A 20661-nucleotide genomic window follows, 5' to 3' on the forward strand; every position below is an offset into this window, starting at 1 on the left:
GCAGACTGGGAATTCCTAGGGTGTAGCTACAGATCCCAACCCATGGTGATACTGGTTACAGACTTGTGTCATCTGGTGGTAACTGTCTTCTTTGGCTTAAACATCAGTGGGGACAACCCTGGGACCTATGGCTCGTTAGAACTTCAAGGACATAGGTAGTGAGTCTAGGAATCCTTCCATTATAAGATGTCCATCATTTTGTTGGTTCTGTCAGGCAGGCTAGGCTGAGAAAATATTAAAGATGTGGCTGGTCTCCTTCCCACCACATTCCCTAGTCTCTCTCGACTTGACAAGAACTTTATCCTTCCCCTACTGGAGCACGGAGGCCTCATTATATCCAAATACGTATTACTGTATAGAGTTTTACTGTATTTATACTTTAGTGAAAACACAAACACAGTCCTATTTAATCTTTTAAATTTTATGTGACAAATGACACTCAGAAGAGGTAAGTCTAACACTTATGATTTATTAAGTACAAGTTTAAGGTGGGACTTTAAATGATAAAATATCCAAAAAATTGACCAGATACTAAGAAAAAATAGAAGTTTTCCTAAAAGATTAGCCATAGTCGTGTACAGATTAAGAGCAATAACCAAAAATCCCTTAACACTACATGAGAAAGAAATATATTATTTGAAGTCAGACTTCCTCCCCTAAAATAACTAACAGAGGTATGCTGCTTAAGTGACAGTGTAGATATCCCACTTTAGGTCACCATTCTTAATGTTATGTCTTTGCACTTCTAGAGGACAGCTTCTCAAACAATGTCTTCTGAGACTGGGTTATTAGTTCTTGGAGAGGCAGAGTGGGCATGAGCTAGAAATCCAACTGTCTAACTAGGAATTCACCGTTTTAGTTCCACAAATTCAGCAAATAACAAGAAATTAATTATTAGAGATTTTTATACATCAAAAATACACTCAGCATGAACTGTAACATAGGGACAGCTACCCTAAAACAGGCTTAAAAATTCCCTAACTACACAGGTACAAGATAACAAAATCAAAGCATTTCCCAAAATGGTTCTAAATAAGGAAAATCCCCTAAGAGAGTTATGTGTGTGTGTGTGTGTGTGTGTGTGTATAAAATATATACATATATACATAAAATATAATGTAAGTCATTATAATCTATTGTTAAAATAGAGTAATTTTTAGCATAAATTTAAGTACTTCTTACCCTTTCAATACTGTGTTGCAAACGTAGTTTCATTCTTACAACTTCCTGTTGCCGAAAAAGCTCTTTAAGTGGATCTGACAGGGAAGGTGGTGGTGTAATCTAATTTTTAAAAAAAACACATTAGTTAAAAATACTAGTTTTTATTTACAACAATGAGCTATTCCTAATTTTTTAAAAAGTTTTATTTACTTAAGTAATCTCTACACCCAACAAGTGGCTCAAAATCGTGACCTCAAGATCCAGAGGTGGATGCTCTTCTGACTGAGCCAGCTGGGCAAATGGGCTATTCTTATAAAATTAAACCTTTTAGTCCATTACTTAATGAAAACATCAATTACGATGTACTCTGAATTAGATAATACAGTAACAATTATACAACTTGTTCTCAATTTCAACGGTCTAAACACAGCATAGCATACCGATAAACTCCAATGTTTTAATTCTTTGAAATTTGCTGTGGCAAATTTCAAAGAGCAAATTAGAAGGGCTAAGGACTAAGGAAGTTCCTTATTACAGAGGTACATTTTAGAGCATCAGTAAGTGACAGCTCATATACTGAGGGAGGGTTCACAAAAACAGAAAAACACCAAGCAAACAGTCCTAAAGGTTATAGTAGTCTGAGTCTTAGTGTAGTAAACATGAAGTCTCTTTGTAGACAGGATACAAACCAAATGCTAAAGTGCTGAGTTTTACATTTACTGAATTAAGTCTTTTATAAAAAGATGGAATTATCCTCTAATAGATTTGTAGTTTTCAAACTTCTTTATTACAGGTGATAACCCATTTTGTCTTTCCATACTCCAAAAATCTTACGGTTGGTTCATCTCTAATTTGATTCTTACAGTGGACTGCTTTCTGGTAGATGCTGGAGGTTAAGGAAGAAGATGCCATCTATGCACTGCTCTACAGTTAATACAGAGGTATCTGTGATCCCTTAATATTCTCCCTCTGCCCCTTGGAGTATCTATATTCCTCCCTCCACCCCCAACTAGCTTCTAACTACTGTCAGCGTTTGGGGCAAAGTAAGGTATCACAGTATGTTTTGGCACCATAGAATAACAGTTGGCTCTTCTGATTCTTTAGAAGGTGGGACAAGCAGAGTCTACGTACTTCTCGACGTGGGGCTGAAGGAATTATACACCATATATGAAAAGCTCTAGCCATAGAATCAAACCTGGATCTAATCAGGACTCTATACTTATAATCAGTAAACAGTTTACAGGAATTATGGGGGACTGAAAAAGATGTTAAATAACATCATAAGGATTCACTCAGTTGAATCAATGTGGAAAATTCTACAGGACAAGTAACTTATTGGGGTGGATTATTTTTCAGGCCTCTAACTTCAGTAATACAATTGTTAGATGTCTGTGCCTTATAAACGTCTTTAAATTAGTAAGAGTAACAGTGAAGTTTAATGCTACTGTGTTTTAAAGTTTTCAAAAATCTTAAAGGCCTCCTTTATGCCCAGAGGAAGAGTATCTACTCCTTTGGGCCTGGCAGAGAAAGCTTCTTGGAGAGGGTGATACCTGAGGTTACATCTTAAAGGAAGAGCCAGAATCATGAGTTGAGAAATGAGTTGTGGGGAAAAAAGAAGGGAAAGAAGAGAGGGAGATAATTCACAGAAGACAGGACAGTGTGATCAAGTGCACAAAACAAAGAGACAGGACGGTGCCTGGACACAACTACAAGTTGAATTCCTGGGACATCAACTTTGAGGGAAAGAATGGTAGGACATGAAGATGGGGAGAGCAGCAGGGGCAAAGTAATAAAGGTTGTAGTCTATTCCGTAAACCAGCTTTTCTTTCTTTTCTTTTTTTAGACTAGCTTTATTTTATTTTTATTTTTTTGAACATTTTATTTATTTGACAGAGAGGGAGAGATAGCAAGAGAGAGAGAGAGAGAGCACAAGCAAGGGGTGCAGCAGGCAGAGGCAGAGGGAGAAGCAGGCTCCTCGCTGAGCAAGGAGCCCAATGTGGGGCTTGATGCCAGGACCCCGGGATCATGACCTGAGTCAAAGGCAGACGCTTAACCAACTGAGCCAGCTAGGCACCCCTAGCTTTCTTAAAGTGTGTTCCACGGAACATAGGGCTCATAAAGATGACTTGCAGGAAATGGTTCCAAGAATGAGTAAGTTTGGGAAACACTGTACATATATCCTTACCTAGGTGTCTCACAATTAACAAATTAAACTTAATGGTTCTGAGAAGTTCTGCAGTGAAGAAAGAAACCTTATTTTTAGATTAACGGTGTTTCATTTCCCAAACGTATTTGAGCATGAGCACTCCCCACCTTGCGCCACCATCATCCCCATGTGTTTAATTACACGCTGTGGAACAGATATTATGCATAACATATTAGGGTAAATTTTGTATGTGGTGGGAAACCACTGAAAGATCTTACAGCTCACTGCTGTGCTGCAGAACAGATAATTAGGAGGACAAGACTACAGGCAAGAAATTAAGGAAGCAAATCACTGTGACCCTGGTATGAGGAGGAGGAGGGAAAGGAAGGGAAGGGGTCTAAAAACACAGTGATTAAAGATAAAAGAGAGGGAGCAGCTGAGGAGGACTTGTGGGTCCTTTAGCATGAGGACCAAATGGCTGATAAGAGCTAATCCAGCAGTGGAGAGCAGACAGGAGAAAAGAGAAATAGGATTTTGGGTTAAGTTCAGTGCTGACATGTTAACTCTGTGGAGCTCATAGACATTCAAGTGGAGCTATATCCATTTAGCAAAAAAGAAGTTGAGAGAGGTTTGGGCAGAATACATAAATTTGGAAATCTGAAACATCTATCAATGTATAGAGAAATGGTAAAACCACCAAAAAGGAGTATATGGAGACTTTCTGAGGAAACTTTCCCTTTCCTGTTTTCCCCATCTATCTTTAAGTGAATCATGTTTGTGAGTTTGTCTTTTAAGATCTGTGACTCCCAGGAGTCTCCAGAATATAAAATCTCTTGACAGCTTCCCTTGGATGTTCTTCCTTCCTGTCATCCACTCTTAGAATCCCACTGTAGGGACTGTGTGCTGGTACTCGCAACCACAGTAGATACCAGGATGTGACAAGTCTTTTTCTTTTATCCTCCCCCTGTTCATTTGCCTTTTGGGAACCTGACCTACAGTTTTTTCTTCCTTTGACTTCCTCTGGAAAAACAGCAGCATTCTGTTTAAATTATGAGAAAAATATCTGCTAGAAGACCAAACACTTAAATTGACTTTGGAGATGTTTCACTACATTTCTAACAGGTTCTATAAATAGATCACACAAATGTGGAGAGAGTAATTCAATAAAATGACAATTAGCTGACAGTGGAAACAAATGGATAAAATCATATTGGAAACTATTAAAAATAATGTAGTGTAAAAGTGATTTTTGTTATTCTGGTTTTTCATTCCTTTTTGAAATGAAGTGTTGAACAAATGAGTTTCAGTCCAGTAAGCTCAAAAGCACAGCCTTTTATGAGCAAAAGATGGGCGTTTGCATATTAGCTCTAATAAATATGAATCTTAAAGTTATTTTGAGCTGGATAAAATAATGGTAATCTCTTAAATCTATACAATATTTTAACGTTTTTAACGGGTTCTGGCATGTATTTCAACTTGCTTTGAGGTAGAGTTGGTATTACTGTTTTATGGATGTGAAACTTAAGAATCAGAGAAGGACTTATTTAAGATCACACAGCTGGTTTGTAGAAAAATCCAGACAAACTTATGTATACTACCTGGAAACTACTGCTCTTTCTACTATGTATGTGCTGTGTGTTTCTTTAATAATTCTCATTAAAAACAAACAAAAAACTCCCTGCTACACTCAGAAAAAATTCTCAGCTCCAGTTATAGCCCTTTCTGAAACAATATTTGATATAACTAAATTCTGATTAATCAAAGCTATATCTCCAGGATTCAAGGGAATTAAACTTGCATTATATCACCTTTGAAGGAATAAGAAAAGGTAATAAACACAAGCACACACAAGCCCACACAACATATATACAAATATGTGTGTCATACTATATATGCATCTTTCAATAGGTAGCGCTAAAAAGGCAACCTTATATGGTTCATTAGAATTGTTTTTAGTGAAATAGCTTGTACAAAGTTTAACTTAAATGGGTTCTTCACAGTTTTACCTACATTTTTCAAGCCTATAATACAACATACTTCAGTTAAAACTTCTTACCCTTTAAAAGGGGAAACAAAGGAACAAGAAAACTATTGGCTTTATATTCTTTAAGTTATTAACAAATTATTTTGCTGAAAGAATTTGGACAACAAATTTACTTATTTACAACTCTATTCTTTTAAATCTATTACTGCTTATTAGTAGTAGAGTAATAAATAGCAAAATCCCTGTCTTTTAAGATTTAAAGGCTCTAGCATCAGATATATTCTGTGGATGTGGGACTAAAAAACCATCTTTCCTCTAACTTTTTGATCTTCTCTGAACTAGGCTTTGAAAAAAGAACATGTACAAAGGCATGATGTGAAACAGTATAGAATAGCCCGGGGAAGCATCATATACAGTTAATAGGGTAGTAACTATAGCCAAGCCTTAGAGAAGTGTGGGAGGACCTGTAGACAATGATGGGGACTTTTTCTATAGAAAACTGGGAGTCTCTAAAGATGTTTAGCCAGGTAGTCACAGAATCAGATCTGACTTATGTATTAGGCACCTAGACAGTAAGAAGGCTAGTGTGACAAAAGAGTTTAGAATAGAACCTATGGCAGCTGTTCAGAAGAATGCCTGTTTTGCTGGTTTCTGATATCCAGTTAGCACAATGCTTAGCACATGGTTATGAATTATTTGTTTATACAATACTTTGAATATCTGATTATGCAATATTCACATATGTGAATGAATAGTCTATGGAGCTAATGTGGTCCGTACACAGCAGTGGTAAGAGAGAGAGGGGAAAGGAAGTGAGATGAATGAACATGACTTAGTGACTGATATGATGGGAAGGCAGAGGGGAAGAGATGGAGGTTGAATTTTGGGTTCCTAGCCTGGGAAATTAGAGAGCAGATAATGACAGTAACTAAATCAGAGGGCAAAAAGAGCACTTTTGAGATAGGATAAACGGGTTTGGCATTGGATAATTATTTTATCCTGGTATTGGTACCTGATTATTATATAGATATTGTGGGACACTCAGGTGATGTTCAGAAGCAGCTAGAAACACAGTTATGGAAATCAGTAGTGTATTCACAGCTGGAGATAAATCTGGGACTCATTCTACAAGAGATAAATAGTGTCCTAGCCCTTAATCAGATTATGAGCAGACATGTGAGCAGTTAACTGTGATATAGTGAAGGCATGAGGAAGACACAAACAATTCTGCTTTGACAAGATTTTGCACAGAGGTGACAACACAGCTGGAACAAAGGCATGGAAGAGGACAGAAAACGACGCCTGGCAAGAACAGTATTTTAGGTAGAAGGAACAGCAGTAAGTACCAAAAGTAGTGAACAAGAGATTTCTGTTGAGAAGTGAGTTAAGTATGGCTGAATTATTGGGTGAGTTTGGAAGTCGTGAGAAAATAAAGCTGGAGGGATAGAGCAGATTGGGGTCAAATTATAAAATGAATGGTTATGGTAAAATTAGATGTAGATTTTAAGCTGTAGGTAATGGGAAGCCAGCTAATCACAGCTAAGATATTTAAGTAGGGAAATAGTTTTTTTTTTTTTTTTTTAAGTTTCATTATTTAAGCGATCTCTAAACCAACGTGGAGCTCGAACTCACGACCCTGAGATCAAGAGTCGCATGCTCTTCTGACTTGAACCAGCCAGCCAGGTGCCGCTTTACTGTTTTAAAAAGGATATACATTTCACAACAAAAGAGAATGCTTCTGCAGAAAGAGTAGAAAAAAAGAAGTGACAAAGTTGCTGCAATGTTCTAAGTGAGAGATGATGATGAGGGCCCTAAAACAGGGTGGTGGTAGAAGGTACAGTTAATGGAGAGAGTTCTAAGGTAGAATGGTTACTGGCGTCATCACTAATAATAATAAAGATTTGTTTCTGAGAGAGTGAGAGATAAATCATTTCTTTTGGTCTTTGGGAGTCTGAGGCTGGAGTGGATACTTGGCGCATGGTTAGACTCCTCCTTCACGAATGAGGCACTCAACCCCCAGCTCCTAGGAGTGTTGGAGGCTGAAAGCTCTCAATGAAGTTCCTCTCAAGGAACTGGCAATGGGAACACTGGAAGGAAAGACAGTTGGTATGCCCAAGGTCATGTTCCCTCCCTGGAGGCAGGCTACCTGTCAGAAGGGCCACCCCAATCCAGAGCTCCTGTGGGTTCAGATGAAATGAGTGCTGCAACTACATTTCAGTTTGACTTCTTGCTCTGAACTGTGGTTCCTTCACACGGTTACAGGTATTGTTCCTGACAGCACCCACCAATAAGCTTCTTGCACACAATCTCAGGGTTCATTTCCTAGGGAACTAAACCTATGACCAGTATCCGCAGATCATTTAGATGCTGCTACCCAGGAGGCACCTACAGCTGATTGTGGTGGTCAACAGAGATGACATGGCTAGGTAAGAATTCTGGGGGACTAAACTGGCATATGGAAGAGTACTGAAACCACAGGAATAGCCAAGACCACAATGACAAAAAGTTGACTGAAGAACTGATTCCTAGAGAACTCTGATGCTTAAAGGGTGGGTAGAGGAGTCATTAAAAGAGAGAGAAAAAGATAAGTCATTGAGGCAAGGGAACCAGAAGAGAGTACCATCATGAAACCAACGAGGGGCAAATTTTATGAACAAGACAGTTACAATGTCGAACGTGACGAAGATCAAGTAGAAAGAAAAAGAGGCCAACAAATCTGGCATTACAAGCTCACTGGTGATCTGTGCCGGTGCATATGGTTTAAGGGATGAACAGAGAAAACATCAGGTATAGGCTACTCTTCAAGAGTGCAGTGGTAAAGGAAAGACAGAGGGAGATCTTGACAAATGGCACAGTCACGGGGTAACTTTTTTCTCCCCAGGATGAAGGAGAACCAAATCACTGGTACTTAATGACTCCAGTCTGTCAAGAGGTATGTTTGACTTAATGACTCCAGTCTGTCAATAGGTATCCACCCACCAATAGTGGGTGGATAAAGGCCAATAGAGAGAGAAAATTAAAAATATACCAGCAAGAAGTGGCTCAACAGAGGAAAGTTCCAGAGAAGACCGTTTCAGAAGCACATGTAAATGAGTTACCTTTCAAAGTAATAAAAGCATACCTCTTTTGGGATCAAAGGAAAAACAGGTAAGGAAAAAGAAAATACTGTAGAACAGTGCTGACTGATAAGGTAGCCACTAGCCACACATGGCTATTGAACACTTACTGAAAATGTTAGCCACACTTAGTTTGAACTGAGATGTACTATTATGTACAACAGATTTCCAATACTTAGTACAAAATATATATATATATATATAAAAAACATGTCTCACTCATAAATAATTTCTCTACACGGATGTATTTTGAAATAGGATTTTGAATATACTGGGTTAAATAAAATGTTAAAATTAATTTTACCTGTTTCTTTTTACTTTTTAAAATGTGGCTACTAGAAAAATTAAAACTACATTAAGTGACTCGCATTATACTTCTACTGGACAGTATTGCAGATGAATATCAAGTGATGTTACTCACTGTGGGAATGCAAATCTTGCTTAAGGGGTTTCCATCCAGGAGGTATGATCCATTAAATGTCACATATTCATCATAATACTGGGGTGCTTGAGGAATAACACTACATAACAATTTGCGCTTTTCTTCAATTTTTTTCCGTATGTGCAAGTATTCGAAATATGGATTTGCTCTCTCTGAACTGTATGGCTGAATCTCATCTAGTTTCAGAGAATCTACAACAGCCGCCAGAGACTGCTGAGTTTTCTCTTTTGCTTGTAGTAAAGAGGGACTCACTTGCACAGGCTGAGGTACACGTGACACTTTCCTTTTCCGTGGGTGGTGAATCTGAGGATCATCTTCTTCAGTCAATCTTATTCTTCCTCTAGGAGATGATGATTCACTGTCTTTTTCTGATAATAGTGTACAGCTAGCAAGAATCTGTTTGCTTTGATTTGTCACTGTAGTTGCTTTGTTTCTAGTCATCCTCTGAGGGATTTGGTTTTCAGTTTTATCATCTTCAGCATTTTCTTCTAATTCTACTTTACCTACTTGACCATATTTATGCATCTCTGGTTGAGCTGATTGTTGCAAATGGTTTTCCACACTTGATAAAGTGCTTTGTTGTGATTCTTCATCATCAATGGAAAGCAAACACTTTTCACCTTCAGGGCAATGTTTTGGATTACCTTGTTCATTTAGGTTTCCTTTTGGCATGCCTGTACTCATTTCACATAAATCAGACTCACATTTATCATTCAAATGAGTTAAGACCAAACTCTCCAGTTTGTTTTCTTTTTCATGTGAAATAACCTGAATATCAGATGTGCTATTTTCAACCTCATGGCCATTGGAAGACTTATACATTAGTTTGCTAAATGTGTAATGTGCATTTAGCTGGGAAGAAGCATCACTTCCACTAAAGTCTTTTTCTGGTGGTAATACAGGTAAAGTATTAACCTTTTCAAAATTTGGTGATGCTTCTTCAACAGTGCTTTCAGAGTACACTGGGACAAAGGCATCTGCCTTTTGAACATCTGTTAGGACAAAAGTATTCTCCATCTCTTTCGTAGATTCATTATCAGGATCTAAAACAGAATTGATAATTTGAACTGCATTTTTCTGTTGTAAAATACCCGGCTCTTGATTGGCAACATATGACATAGACATATGTTTAGAAAGAGATTCGGCATCTGAAAGTGATTGGCTGTGGAAAGAGCAAGGTTGTTGTGAAGGCAGAAAGGACACCGGGTCCTGAGCACAAGAGTTTCCTGGCAGTTCAGTCTGGAAAAAATCAGTGTTCTGTTCTTTCAGTATTTTGTTTTCAGAATTACAAAAACCCTGAAGAGAAGAATCTTGATCGGGTGTACTAGAATTTGGGCAGATCAAATCACTGGTGCTTAATGACTCCAGTCTGTCAAAAGGTATCTCCCATGATTTATTTTGGATCACACCAACTTGATTAGATGGTTCTAAATGCACAGGACTGTCCATTAAAGTGCCCACTGGAGCAGTACTCTTGATAACATTTATATCAGCTGAAATATATTTGCTGCTTACAGATCTAGTTGGAGAGGCTGCAAAACTGGAATGTATGTTAGACATATTTGAAAGTTCTCTTTCAGACACATTTAAGGACACCTCAGATTTGGGAGAAGGACAAACATCTCTTGGCACAGCTAAGCCACCTTGACTGCTTTCTTCTGATATTGTTTGGAATTGTTTTGTATGTTCACAAATGACAGATGGCATGCTACATCTTCGAACTTCTACAGTTGGTCTCCCCTCATTTATAACTAGTTTAACATCTTCTACAGAAGATGATCGGAGATGGGATGTTGGAAGTCTGCTTGTATATGGTGGTTTAATCCGCTCTGGAAGTTCAGCCAAGCTATCTAATTCCCTTTCATGAAGGGCAGGAGATTTGGCAACTGGCAAAAAAGGTGACTGGGAAAAGGACATTTGGGAATCTGAACCCTCTAACATAAAGTCAGAGTCATACTCAACTGGAGGCCTGGGGGTCGTCACTGTAGTATGGCAGGAATCTTCTGAGCTAGCAACTGAGATCATGGATACAGATCTGGAGCTGAGACCTGGCTTTTCACTTTCTGATCTAGGAGATCTGTTTAAACTATTATCTGAAACAAAAGATGACTTCCCTAAATTTGTTACATTTTTGGTGTCAACAGATTGTGATCTGTTACTTACAGCATCTTTAGACTGTTTCTCCTTGGTATAAGCATCAGTCAACTCTGAACTCTTTGACCTAGTAAGTTCTTTATTTTTGGACTCAGCTAGTGCATGCTTTATTTTTTCTTTATCTTTTACTTTAAGTTCTAAACAATTACGATTTCTCAACCGCTCCTTTTCTTTTTGCTTAATTTTTTCTTTATGTTTTTTGTGCCACTGCTCTATTTCTAGGTCTTTAAGGCTTAGCATTCGTTCAAAACTTGTCTGCATTAAATCATCATTCACTAACCTCTTTTCTTTAGGTCGAGTATCTTTTGATGCTGGTGAGGACTTAAGTTTAGGCTTATCTGCTTCAGCTTTTAGTTTGAGTAAACTATTTAGTTGAATTTTATCCTTATGCTTGTCTCGTTCTTTGTATCTGTCTATATCTTTATCTTTTTTATCTTTCTCTTTCCCATCCGGGGTTTTCAAAGGTTCATCTTTTGTTTTTTCTTTAAGGGATAAAGTTTTCTCATGTTGTGCTTTACTACTGTCTGCTATACTTGACTTCTTCTCTTCCTGGAAGTGTTTGGAATTAGTTATATTTATGCCTTCTTTATCTCTAGATTTTTCCTTTTTATCTACCTCCCTGTCTTTTTCTTTACTTTTGCTTTTTTCTGATTTAGTAGAGTCACTATTGTCTGCTTGTTTGGGTTTTTTTTCTATCAAATGCTTTTCTTTGCTTTCTGCTAGATGCCTCTCTTTTTCAGGCTTGTCATGTTTTCTCTCCATCTTTTCTCTACTTTTCTCTCTGTCATCAGTTTTTTTCATGGTGTTCATATTTTTTATCTTCTCGCCTTCTTTATGGCACCTCTCGGTGTGGTGTGAATACAGCTTGTCTTTTTCTTTTATTCTGTCAACACAGTCAGTAAGATCTAACTTGTCTTTCTCTGACTTATGCTCATGTTTGATCTTCCTCTCTTTTTCAGAATTTTTTCTTTCAGTCTTCTCAACATCCTTTTCTTTAGTTTGAAACCGCCTCTCAGATTTTTCCTTATTTTCTTTTATATGCTTTTCTTGTTTTTCCATCTCTGTTTCCTTTTCCATTGAGTGTAACCCTATAGATTCTTCACTGGCATTTGTTCCTAAAGAACTGCATTCTGTTTCTTTATCTATGGGTATGTTCTCTCTTTCTTCTTTTAAATCTTTTTTTTCTTCCCTGAAAGATTTCTCACTTTCCTTTTTAATCCTCTCTCGTTCTTCTTTGAAATTCCTCTCTTTTGAAACATGCTTTTCCTTGGTTGATTTATCATCTTTTATGTTTTTTTCCAATTTTGATTTTTTTTCTGTTAGGGACTCATGTTCCATATTTAAAAACAGATCTTCAGTCTCATCACTTTTAAAAAAATTCTCTTTCCAAAATTCTCTGTCAAATTCTACACTCCGCTGCAGCTCTTTAGCACTATCTCTATTTTTGTATTTTTCCTTTTCACCTTCAATTTCTTTTTTATGCTTTTCTTTTTCCCTCTCTTTATGTTTCAATTTATGCTTTTTTAATGTTTTACCCTCTTTATCCATTTTTTTCAGTGTGCAATCTGAATTTTCAAATGTTGGACTATGATCTTCATCCTTTACTTTGGCATTTGACTTTTCACCAAATTCTAAGTGGAAATCTTTCTGATGTTTATTTTTTTCCTTATGCTTACAAGATTTTACACTTGAACTTTCTGGCAAGAATTCCGATTCTGTATTATCATACCGAACAAGATCAGGCTGTAATGACATTTCAGAACTTCCCGGTGATAAACATGTTTTAGTATGTTCTTGTTTTAGTGGTGTTGACTGCTTTTCACTTAGTCCACAAGAATGTTTAGGAGATTTACCTGTGGAGATATGAAATAAATGTAACGAAGTATCATCTTTTGGGCTAAAAGATTTTCTAAAATTCCCCTCCTCTCTGGTCTTTTCTGAGCAATCTAGTGCAGTATTAACTGTCAAGTTTGTTACTCTGGTATTTTCTTTCCCCTCTTTTTCTTGCTTCAGCTCTTGGTTCTCTTTATTTTTGTTCTGGTTCTTTAATTTTCTTTTAACTTTGCCTTTCTGTTTGTGTTCATTTGAAACTCCATATTCCTTTTTGGTTTGTGTATCAGAATTTGATGTTTCAGGGACAGAACATGGACCAGAAACCTTTTTATTCTGAAGAATTTCTTCATCTGAACTTTCAGAACTTGAATACAAAACTCTAGATGGCTTTTGTTTTTTACTTTTAAATGATTTGGGATAGAAAGCTTTCTCCTGTTTTGTAAATAAACTATTCTTTTCTACTTCAGCTTCATTCTCTTTTCGTAGCTCTTTCCTAAGAATATGTCTGTCATCAATCATTTTATTTATTTCTTCATCATCATCATCTTTGAACTCATATTCATCAAGAGCAGATGGAAGAGGTGCTTTACTGGGAATTATCTGTTTACTTTCACAGATGAGAGAGTCTTTCTCTGTCTCAGAGTCAATATTTTCATCAACACTGGAAGGATTTACAGACCGAGCCTCTTCAGAATCTAGAATAAGAAGAGAAAATCTGTTGTTGGTCAAGAGACAACTGCCAGAAAAATAAGGCTGAGAGAAAAATATAGCATATAAAGTAACTATTTCAATTCAGAAAAAATTTCAGAATTATATGTGAATAATACAATAAAATATGTAAGAACTCTGCTACAGTATTTTGGGAAACATTTATAAAGAATCTGCTTCATAATAAGATCCCTTGACACTTCTAAAAGCACACAGTATAATGAATTCAGAATTCATATATCAAGATACATGATATAAAAATGTATAGTATAAAGCAGAAAATCCAGAGGACTGAATTCAGGGGAAACACTGGTTATGTAAAATTTTACATATATGTACATTTTTTTTTTCCTGAAGAATACTGAAGATTCTCTGATGCAAAAAGGATGAAGACCCACTAACTTAAAGGGACTAATTAAGTATATATCACCTACTGTCTTATAGATTTCAGAATTTTTATGAATAAAATCATGAGGGATCAAGTGAGTCTCATATAGTAACTTAAATAAAGGTGAATGGTTTTGCCTATACAAGACACATGACTATCTGCTTAAAAAAATTAAAGTCATGTATCTCCCAATTACATAATCAAGATTGTAACAGATATTAGACCTGACACTAATATACACTCTAGTACAATGGGGGGAAGTAATGGGCTCAATTTCTACATTTTAAGTGCATCAAAAATTACTTTTAAGTACATGGAAATTTAATTGCATTCAAGCTGTATAAATGTAGCCAAAACATTGCCAGATTCTATTTCATTATATCATCTTTTTTTAAGATTTTATTTTTAAGTAATCTCTATACCCAACATGAGGCTCGAACTCACAACCCCAAGAGTCACATGCTCCACTGACTGAGCCAGCCAGGCACCCCTTATATCATTTTTAAGAAAAAGGTTTTTTTCTTCTTCCTAGGTGGGGGTGGGCATCTTTTTTTAGTTGAAATGTATGTTGTATACATTGGGACTCAATCTGAAAAGAAACTCAGGCTTCTAACTAAAGGTAAAGAAAACTGAGGCCTCTGACCAAGGAGGAAACAGCATACTCACTATAAAAATGATAAATTTGTTAAGTATTTATTAAAATTGTTTATTAAAATTGTAAATTTAATATAGTAAGCTTCCTCTAAACTGATCTAGACTCCAAATATTCTTCTCACATAAAAATTCAAATTCCAGCAGCATTTTAGGGTGTCTATAAGGTACTGGGCACTGTATAGGAGCTCTGGAGAGATCACAATCTTATTTTTGGAGAAGAGGAATATTCTAATGAGTGATATGGTTATACTGACACACGGTATAAAAAAGAACATTTCTGGAATTATAACTGCTTGTACAGATGTTGCAAATACTCCCCATTCCCAGCTATCAATATTGCAATATATAGTATCAAACTACAGAACTTTATGTTGCAAAAAGGAACATCTATTTTGGAAGCAGTGTTTATTTTGGTCCCTGATTAAGTGACTACAAGAATATGTTACTTATACAAGAGGTGTTATTTTCTATTGTTAATTTTTTATTTATAATTTGCTCTTGAGAACTTATCTTTATGTGTAGTTTTCAAGGACTTAATTCTTTATGATTTACATATAATTATTCTATATATATTGTCTCCCCTTAGATGATTACTTTTATTGGAAATTAGGAATGATTTTTTTCCTTTGTATATCCCACAAAACCTCAGTTCTACACTAAGAATCAGACTTCAATAAGTATTTATTCTGTCCCACCAGGCACACAGTGTTAGGTGCCAGGTGGTGATAAGATAAAAAGACAGTCCTGCCTCTTTAACAGTTATACAACCTGATAATAGCTAATAAGGCAATAGATACTAGGTCGAAAGGGTGTACGTGGGAAGCAGTCTGCTTGGGAGAACTAGAGAAGGAAAGCAGGATTCTCAAAGAAGTGGCACTAAAGCTAAGGCAAGAAAGACGTACAGGGATTTCAGGGCATGGAAATAACAGTGACCTAAACAAGCAGATCCAATTACAGCACGTATACCATTTTACATAAGGCTTTTTTCCATTTAACAGATCACATTTTCTCCTGAAATTAAATCTTCATTACTATTTTTAAAGGCTGCATATTACATTGAGTTAATCTGTACTCATTTAAGTCATTTAAACATTCAGGTTGTTTCCAATTATTTGAAGATATAGATATCTAATGTAGAAAAATTTTTTGTACATGTTACTTGAAAACAGCAATATGTCAATTTGTGTATGAAAAAAGAAATGAGAAATTCATCAAAAAGAGTATCTGTGCTAAACTTTTTCTGGAGTAATTACGGGTGACTTTTATTTTCTTTTTCAAACTTTTCTCTATTTTCCAAATTCCTAGCATAACAGATATATTATTTTTATCATTAGGAAAAAAATTTTTTTTTTTTAAAGTTCACTAATAGGGGGGTGCCTGGGTGGCTTAGTCACTTAAGTGTCCAGCTCTCGATCTCAGCTCAGGTCTTGATCTCAGGGTTGAGTTTAAGCCTCGTGTTGGGCTCCTTGCTGGGTGTGGAGCCAACTGTATATATATTATATATAAAGTTCACTAATAGGTATGAAATAGCATCACTATTTTTTTGATTATTGGTCTGGCTCATTTTGCCATGTATTTGTATTTCCTCCTGTGTAAATGTCACTTAATAATTTCTTCAGCCTATTTTCTCCTGGTCTTTTTGTCTATGCATATTAATACATTATTTAAATTATACCACACATATAATCTCATGTATGTTTTGCTTATTATATCATAGTGCTTACCTTGAATATACACATTCAAGATTTAGTGCAAATTCTTTAAGGGAATTACACATATGTGTACGATGAGAGATATAAGATTTGTCATTTGTGTTCCTGATTCATCAACTGAAGGTAATTAAAAGTGCTTTCCAACCCAGACATACTTTTTTTCCTATGGTTCTTTTTCAAAGACTACATTTTTAAAAGGGAAAATAAAAATGTAAGTTTTAAAGTGAGAAAGTTAGCTTGACACTAATTAATGTCCATGGTGGGAGTGTGGCATTACTCCAGTGCAGGACTGTAACCTGGCTCTGGTCACTGAGTTGCATGTGCCCAGTGGGCTTGCTCCACTGCAGGGTGGTTCTCAGCAGATGGTGGCAATAATCCTGTGCTGTTCTCATTAAGATTTTTTTGCCTTTCTTAGGAGATGATCGCTTATAGTGAGAAAATCACCTAGACACTCTAAATCCTCAAATTCTTATAGTCAAATGGCATGGCTATTATAGTTTTTCTCCATTTTGTCCCAATCTTTTAGTCTTCAATTATCTAATCAGTAAATTTGAATTTGTATTTAAAACATATATCAAATTATTTCTGACAGAAATTTCCTTTAAAAAATGTTAATGTTTGGGGAGGTTGGGTGGTTCAGCTAGTTAAGTGTCTGACTCTTGATTTTGGCTTAGGTCATGATCTCAGGGTTGTGAGATCAAGCCCTGCATTGGGGCTCTGTGCTGAGCATGAAGCCTGCTTAAGATTCTCTCCCTCCCTTTCTCCCACTCATACACGTTCGCTCGCTCTCTATTGGGGGGGGGGGCAACACCAAGGAGAGGAGGGGCAGTGGGAGAGGGAGAAACAGACTCCCTGATGAGCAGAGAGCAGGAGGACATGGGAGCTCAATCTCAGGACCCCGGGATCATGACCTTCGCTCTGTTTATCAGCTCAAACAATTTTATTTGGGAAACTAGGAAGGAAAATGAGAAATACAAAGGTTAAGCAATCATTCAAGCATTAAACTTTTTCTTAAAGCATTTTTCTTCTCCATAAAAAAAACGCTAAATAATAAAAGAAAACTTAATTGGTTTAAAACATTTAAATGTATTTGAAATTTGCTCTTGTACTTCTCAAGGCACTTTTAGATATTTGCAACAAACACTAGTGACACTTACAGAATAGTTAAATGTTACTTGAGGTCACTATTATCCTTAGGCTTGACTTTTTTCCCTACTGAGGCTACCCATACATTTCCATCTTTTCTTGTATGGTATCCAAAAACGGGCAGCAGTCAAACAGAGCACATGTGACCAATGCAGAGAGATGGTAATATATAAAGTAAATCCCTCTTTCAAAATCTCTCCAAAATCACCAGTGTGCATTTGACAAATCAATTACATCTCACAAGCCTAATAAGAAATTCACTAGAGGCTGGGCTTTTAAAATGGTTTGAATTATATTAAGTTTTAAGAAACGTATAATTATTCTAATGTCACATATATTCTGGGAGTGGATGGATGATGATACAAAACTAAATACACCATGACCCTAAAACTTGAACTTATAGCGAAGTCCAGGTCTCTACTTTTCCTCAGAGCTTCAGACGCCTAACTTGGACATTCTGGGACTCATTCCAACCATCCTAACTCAAAATTGAGGACATTCAACTCCTTACTTTCTCTTCTGCAGCTTTTTCCTCTTGCTGCTTAAAGCCACTATCTCCCACTTCTGTAGCATACCAAGCAACCCACTTACTCCAGCTGAAAACTTCTGAGCCATTTTTAACATTCTCAATTCCTCAACTTCCAAAATTAACTGTTCAAAGTTTCAATCTCTGGACTATCTCTTAAATCCATCTTCTATTTCCACTACCACTGTCCCAGCTCAGGTTCTCATCATTTCTTGCCTAAATCAGTTATCACTTTAACCACAATGTGGCCAGCATTATAGAACATATTATGTCTCTCTTCATCTGAGGGCTCCCTACTCTAGGATAAAATAAAAACTACAGAGATGATGGCATGAGACTTTTGAAAATCTAAAACACTCTCCTACTATTATTTATTCATAACAGCAATTATTATTCCTATTTAAGAGACATGTAAACAGAGTCTGAGCCAGTTAAGCATCTTGGTCCAAAGTTACCTCACCCTTAGGAAATTTATCCCAGGATGCTCTAGTCCGACTTCACAGTATTTTCTACATTGTCTCCCACCTCTCATTTCTTCTTGCTATTCGCATTAGCCATACTAGTATACTACTCACTCTTCCCCAAGTTTACATGCATATTTATGTGGATTATGATCAGCTGCTCTTTAGCATTTCCCAACTACTTAACTAGAAGATATTTTAGATTAGAGGTTAGGGGGAGGAGCACTTCAAGAATTTATATATAGGAAGGGCTTGGGGTAGTCACCTGTTATGAGGAGGGTAGGGGACTTGTCTTGAGGCTATGTTTGCATTGGTATTTATGGAGATTACATGTTTATTTGGAATGGTTTGGAAGGAGCTACACTTAACTTATTTATCCTTTGGGAACATCACTTCCAAAAGGTGTGCATTTTTTTTTTAATCTGTTATTCTCTTGTCTTGAGGCTATGTTTGCATTGGTATTTATGGAGATTACATGTTTATTTGGAATGGTTTGGAAGGAGCTACACTTAACTTATTTATCCTTTGGGAACATCACTTCCAAAAGGTGTGCATTTTTTTTTTAATCTGTTATTCTCATCACCTTGGATATGGGAGGTTGAAGACTGTCTGTTTCCCAAAAAGGCAAAGGGAAGGCTATCTGTTCCACTATATCCTCAATGCATTCCACCTATTCTAGATGTGTATGTGCTTAAATACATGCACGCACAAGATTCAGCTTCCTATAAACCTACAATAATACATTACTTTATTTTTAATAGTGCCTCCCTAAATTTATAGCATCCAGAGAATGAAAACTTGTATTTTATATTTGTGGGATGGAGCATGGTAGGGTTGGTAGTATGCTTACTGAGAAAAAAAATGGCCTTTTATGGAATTTGACACTCCTTTGTGGGAAGGGAACCTTCAGTGAGGTAGCTGTAATTTTCTGCTTGTTTCCCACATTATTCAACAGATACTTTAAACATAAGTCCATGACTTACACTTGGGGACTTTCATTAAAACATATAGTAGGTGCTTAACAAATGCAGAATAAATATGCAAGTAGGGCGTTTTAGAACCATATTAAGAAATCAAGAAATCAGGGGTGCCTGGGTGGCTCAGTCGTTAAGCGTCTGCCTTCAGCTCAGGTCATGATCCCAGGGTCCTAGGATCGAGCCCTGCATCGGGCTCCCTGCTCAGCAGGAGGCCTGCTTCTCCTTCTCCCACTCCCCCTGCTTGTGTTCCCTCTCTTGCTGTGTCTCTCTGTCAAATAAATAAAAACTTTAAAAAAAAAAATCAAGAAATCAAGTGGGGGTACATAGGGTAGAACAAGAGGACTGTAGAAAGGGATATAAACAAGAAATGCAAATTTAACCACTCTACAAGTTTGTATAGCATCCAGGCGGCAAATGATGTTGCCGCTGATACCATCTGGGTAATTCATTGCTGATGTCCCCTTTAAACTCAGGAATTTGAAAAGGTGGCGAACATTTCCTCCACATGCCATTAGTTCCCATATCACCTGTCATGTGGAGCACAGCTGTTACTTGATTTGCTTTAAGCCACCTTGAATTTTCATATAGCTTGCACTTTCACACATTATGCACTAACATGCCTATCTTCCTATATTGACCTCATGCTCTTATATATCAGCTGCTGAACTTTTTTAGTCAGCCAGAAATTTATTTTTAAGCAATGGCACCATTTTTATATAGTGTTTATACAGCTATTTGAATACATATGTATTTTGTTTGTATTTATCAGAAAAACTGCTGATACTGGTAATAACACAATTAAGAGAGAAACTGATAGATGTAGTAAAAATAGCAAATCTTAGAGGACATGTTCTGAATGGAGCAATGGGTGTTATATGCAAACAATGAATCATGGAACACTACATCAAAAACTAATGATGTAATGTATGGTGATTAACATAACATAATAATAATAAAAAAAGTAGCAAATCTTTAGCCTCCTTCAGAAGCTCAATGAAGACTTCAATTCTGAAACACAGGAAAATTAGAGAACTCATATGAAATACTAGATATATGTACACTGTGTTGATATTCTTTTTTTTTTTTAAGATTTTATTTATTTACTGGACAGAGAGAGAGGGAACAGAAGCAGCGGGAGAAGGAGAGGGAGAAGGAGAGGGAGAAGCAGGCTTCCCGCTGAGCAGGGAGCCCGATGTGGGGCTCGATCCCAGGACCCTGAGATCATGACCTGAGCCGAAGGCAGACGCTTAACA

The 20661-nt window shown here is 36.7% G+C and overlaps 1 protein-coding gene across 7 annotated transcripts in view; it reads right to left on the minus strand.

The window, feature by feature from the left end:
• ANKRD12 (ankyrin repeat domain 12) overlaps positions 1-20661 on the minus strand; it is a 123331-nt gene that overhangs the window by 7681 nt on the left and 94989 nt on the right. For all 7 annotated transcript variants that reach the window (XM_027575395.2, XM_027575389.2, XM_027575394.2 and 4 more), the window contains 2 exons: positions 8829-13531; positions 1183-1281 (listed from right to left, as the gene is read on the minus strand). In XM_027575395.2, coding sequence (XP_027431196.1) covers positions 1183-1281; positions 8829-13531 — 4802 coding nt within the window. The remainder of the gene's footprint in view (positions 1-1182; positions 1282-8828; positions 13532-20661) is intronic.

Source organism: Zalophus californianus, chromosome 14, assembly GCF_009762305.2.
Source record: "Zalophus californianus isolate mZalCal1 chromosome 14, mZalCal1.pri.v2, whole genome shotgun sequence".
NCBI classification, from domain to species: Eukaryota; Metazoa; Chordata; class Mammalia; order Carnivora; family Otariidae; genus Zalophus; species Zalophus californianus.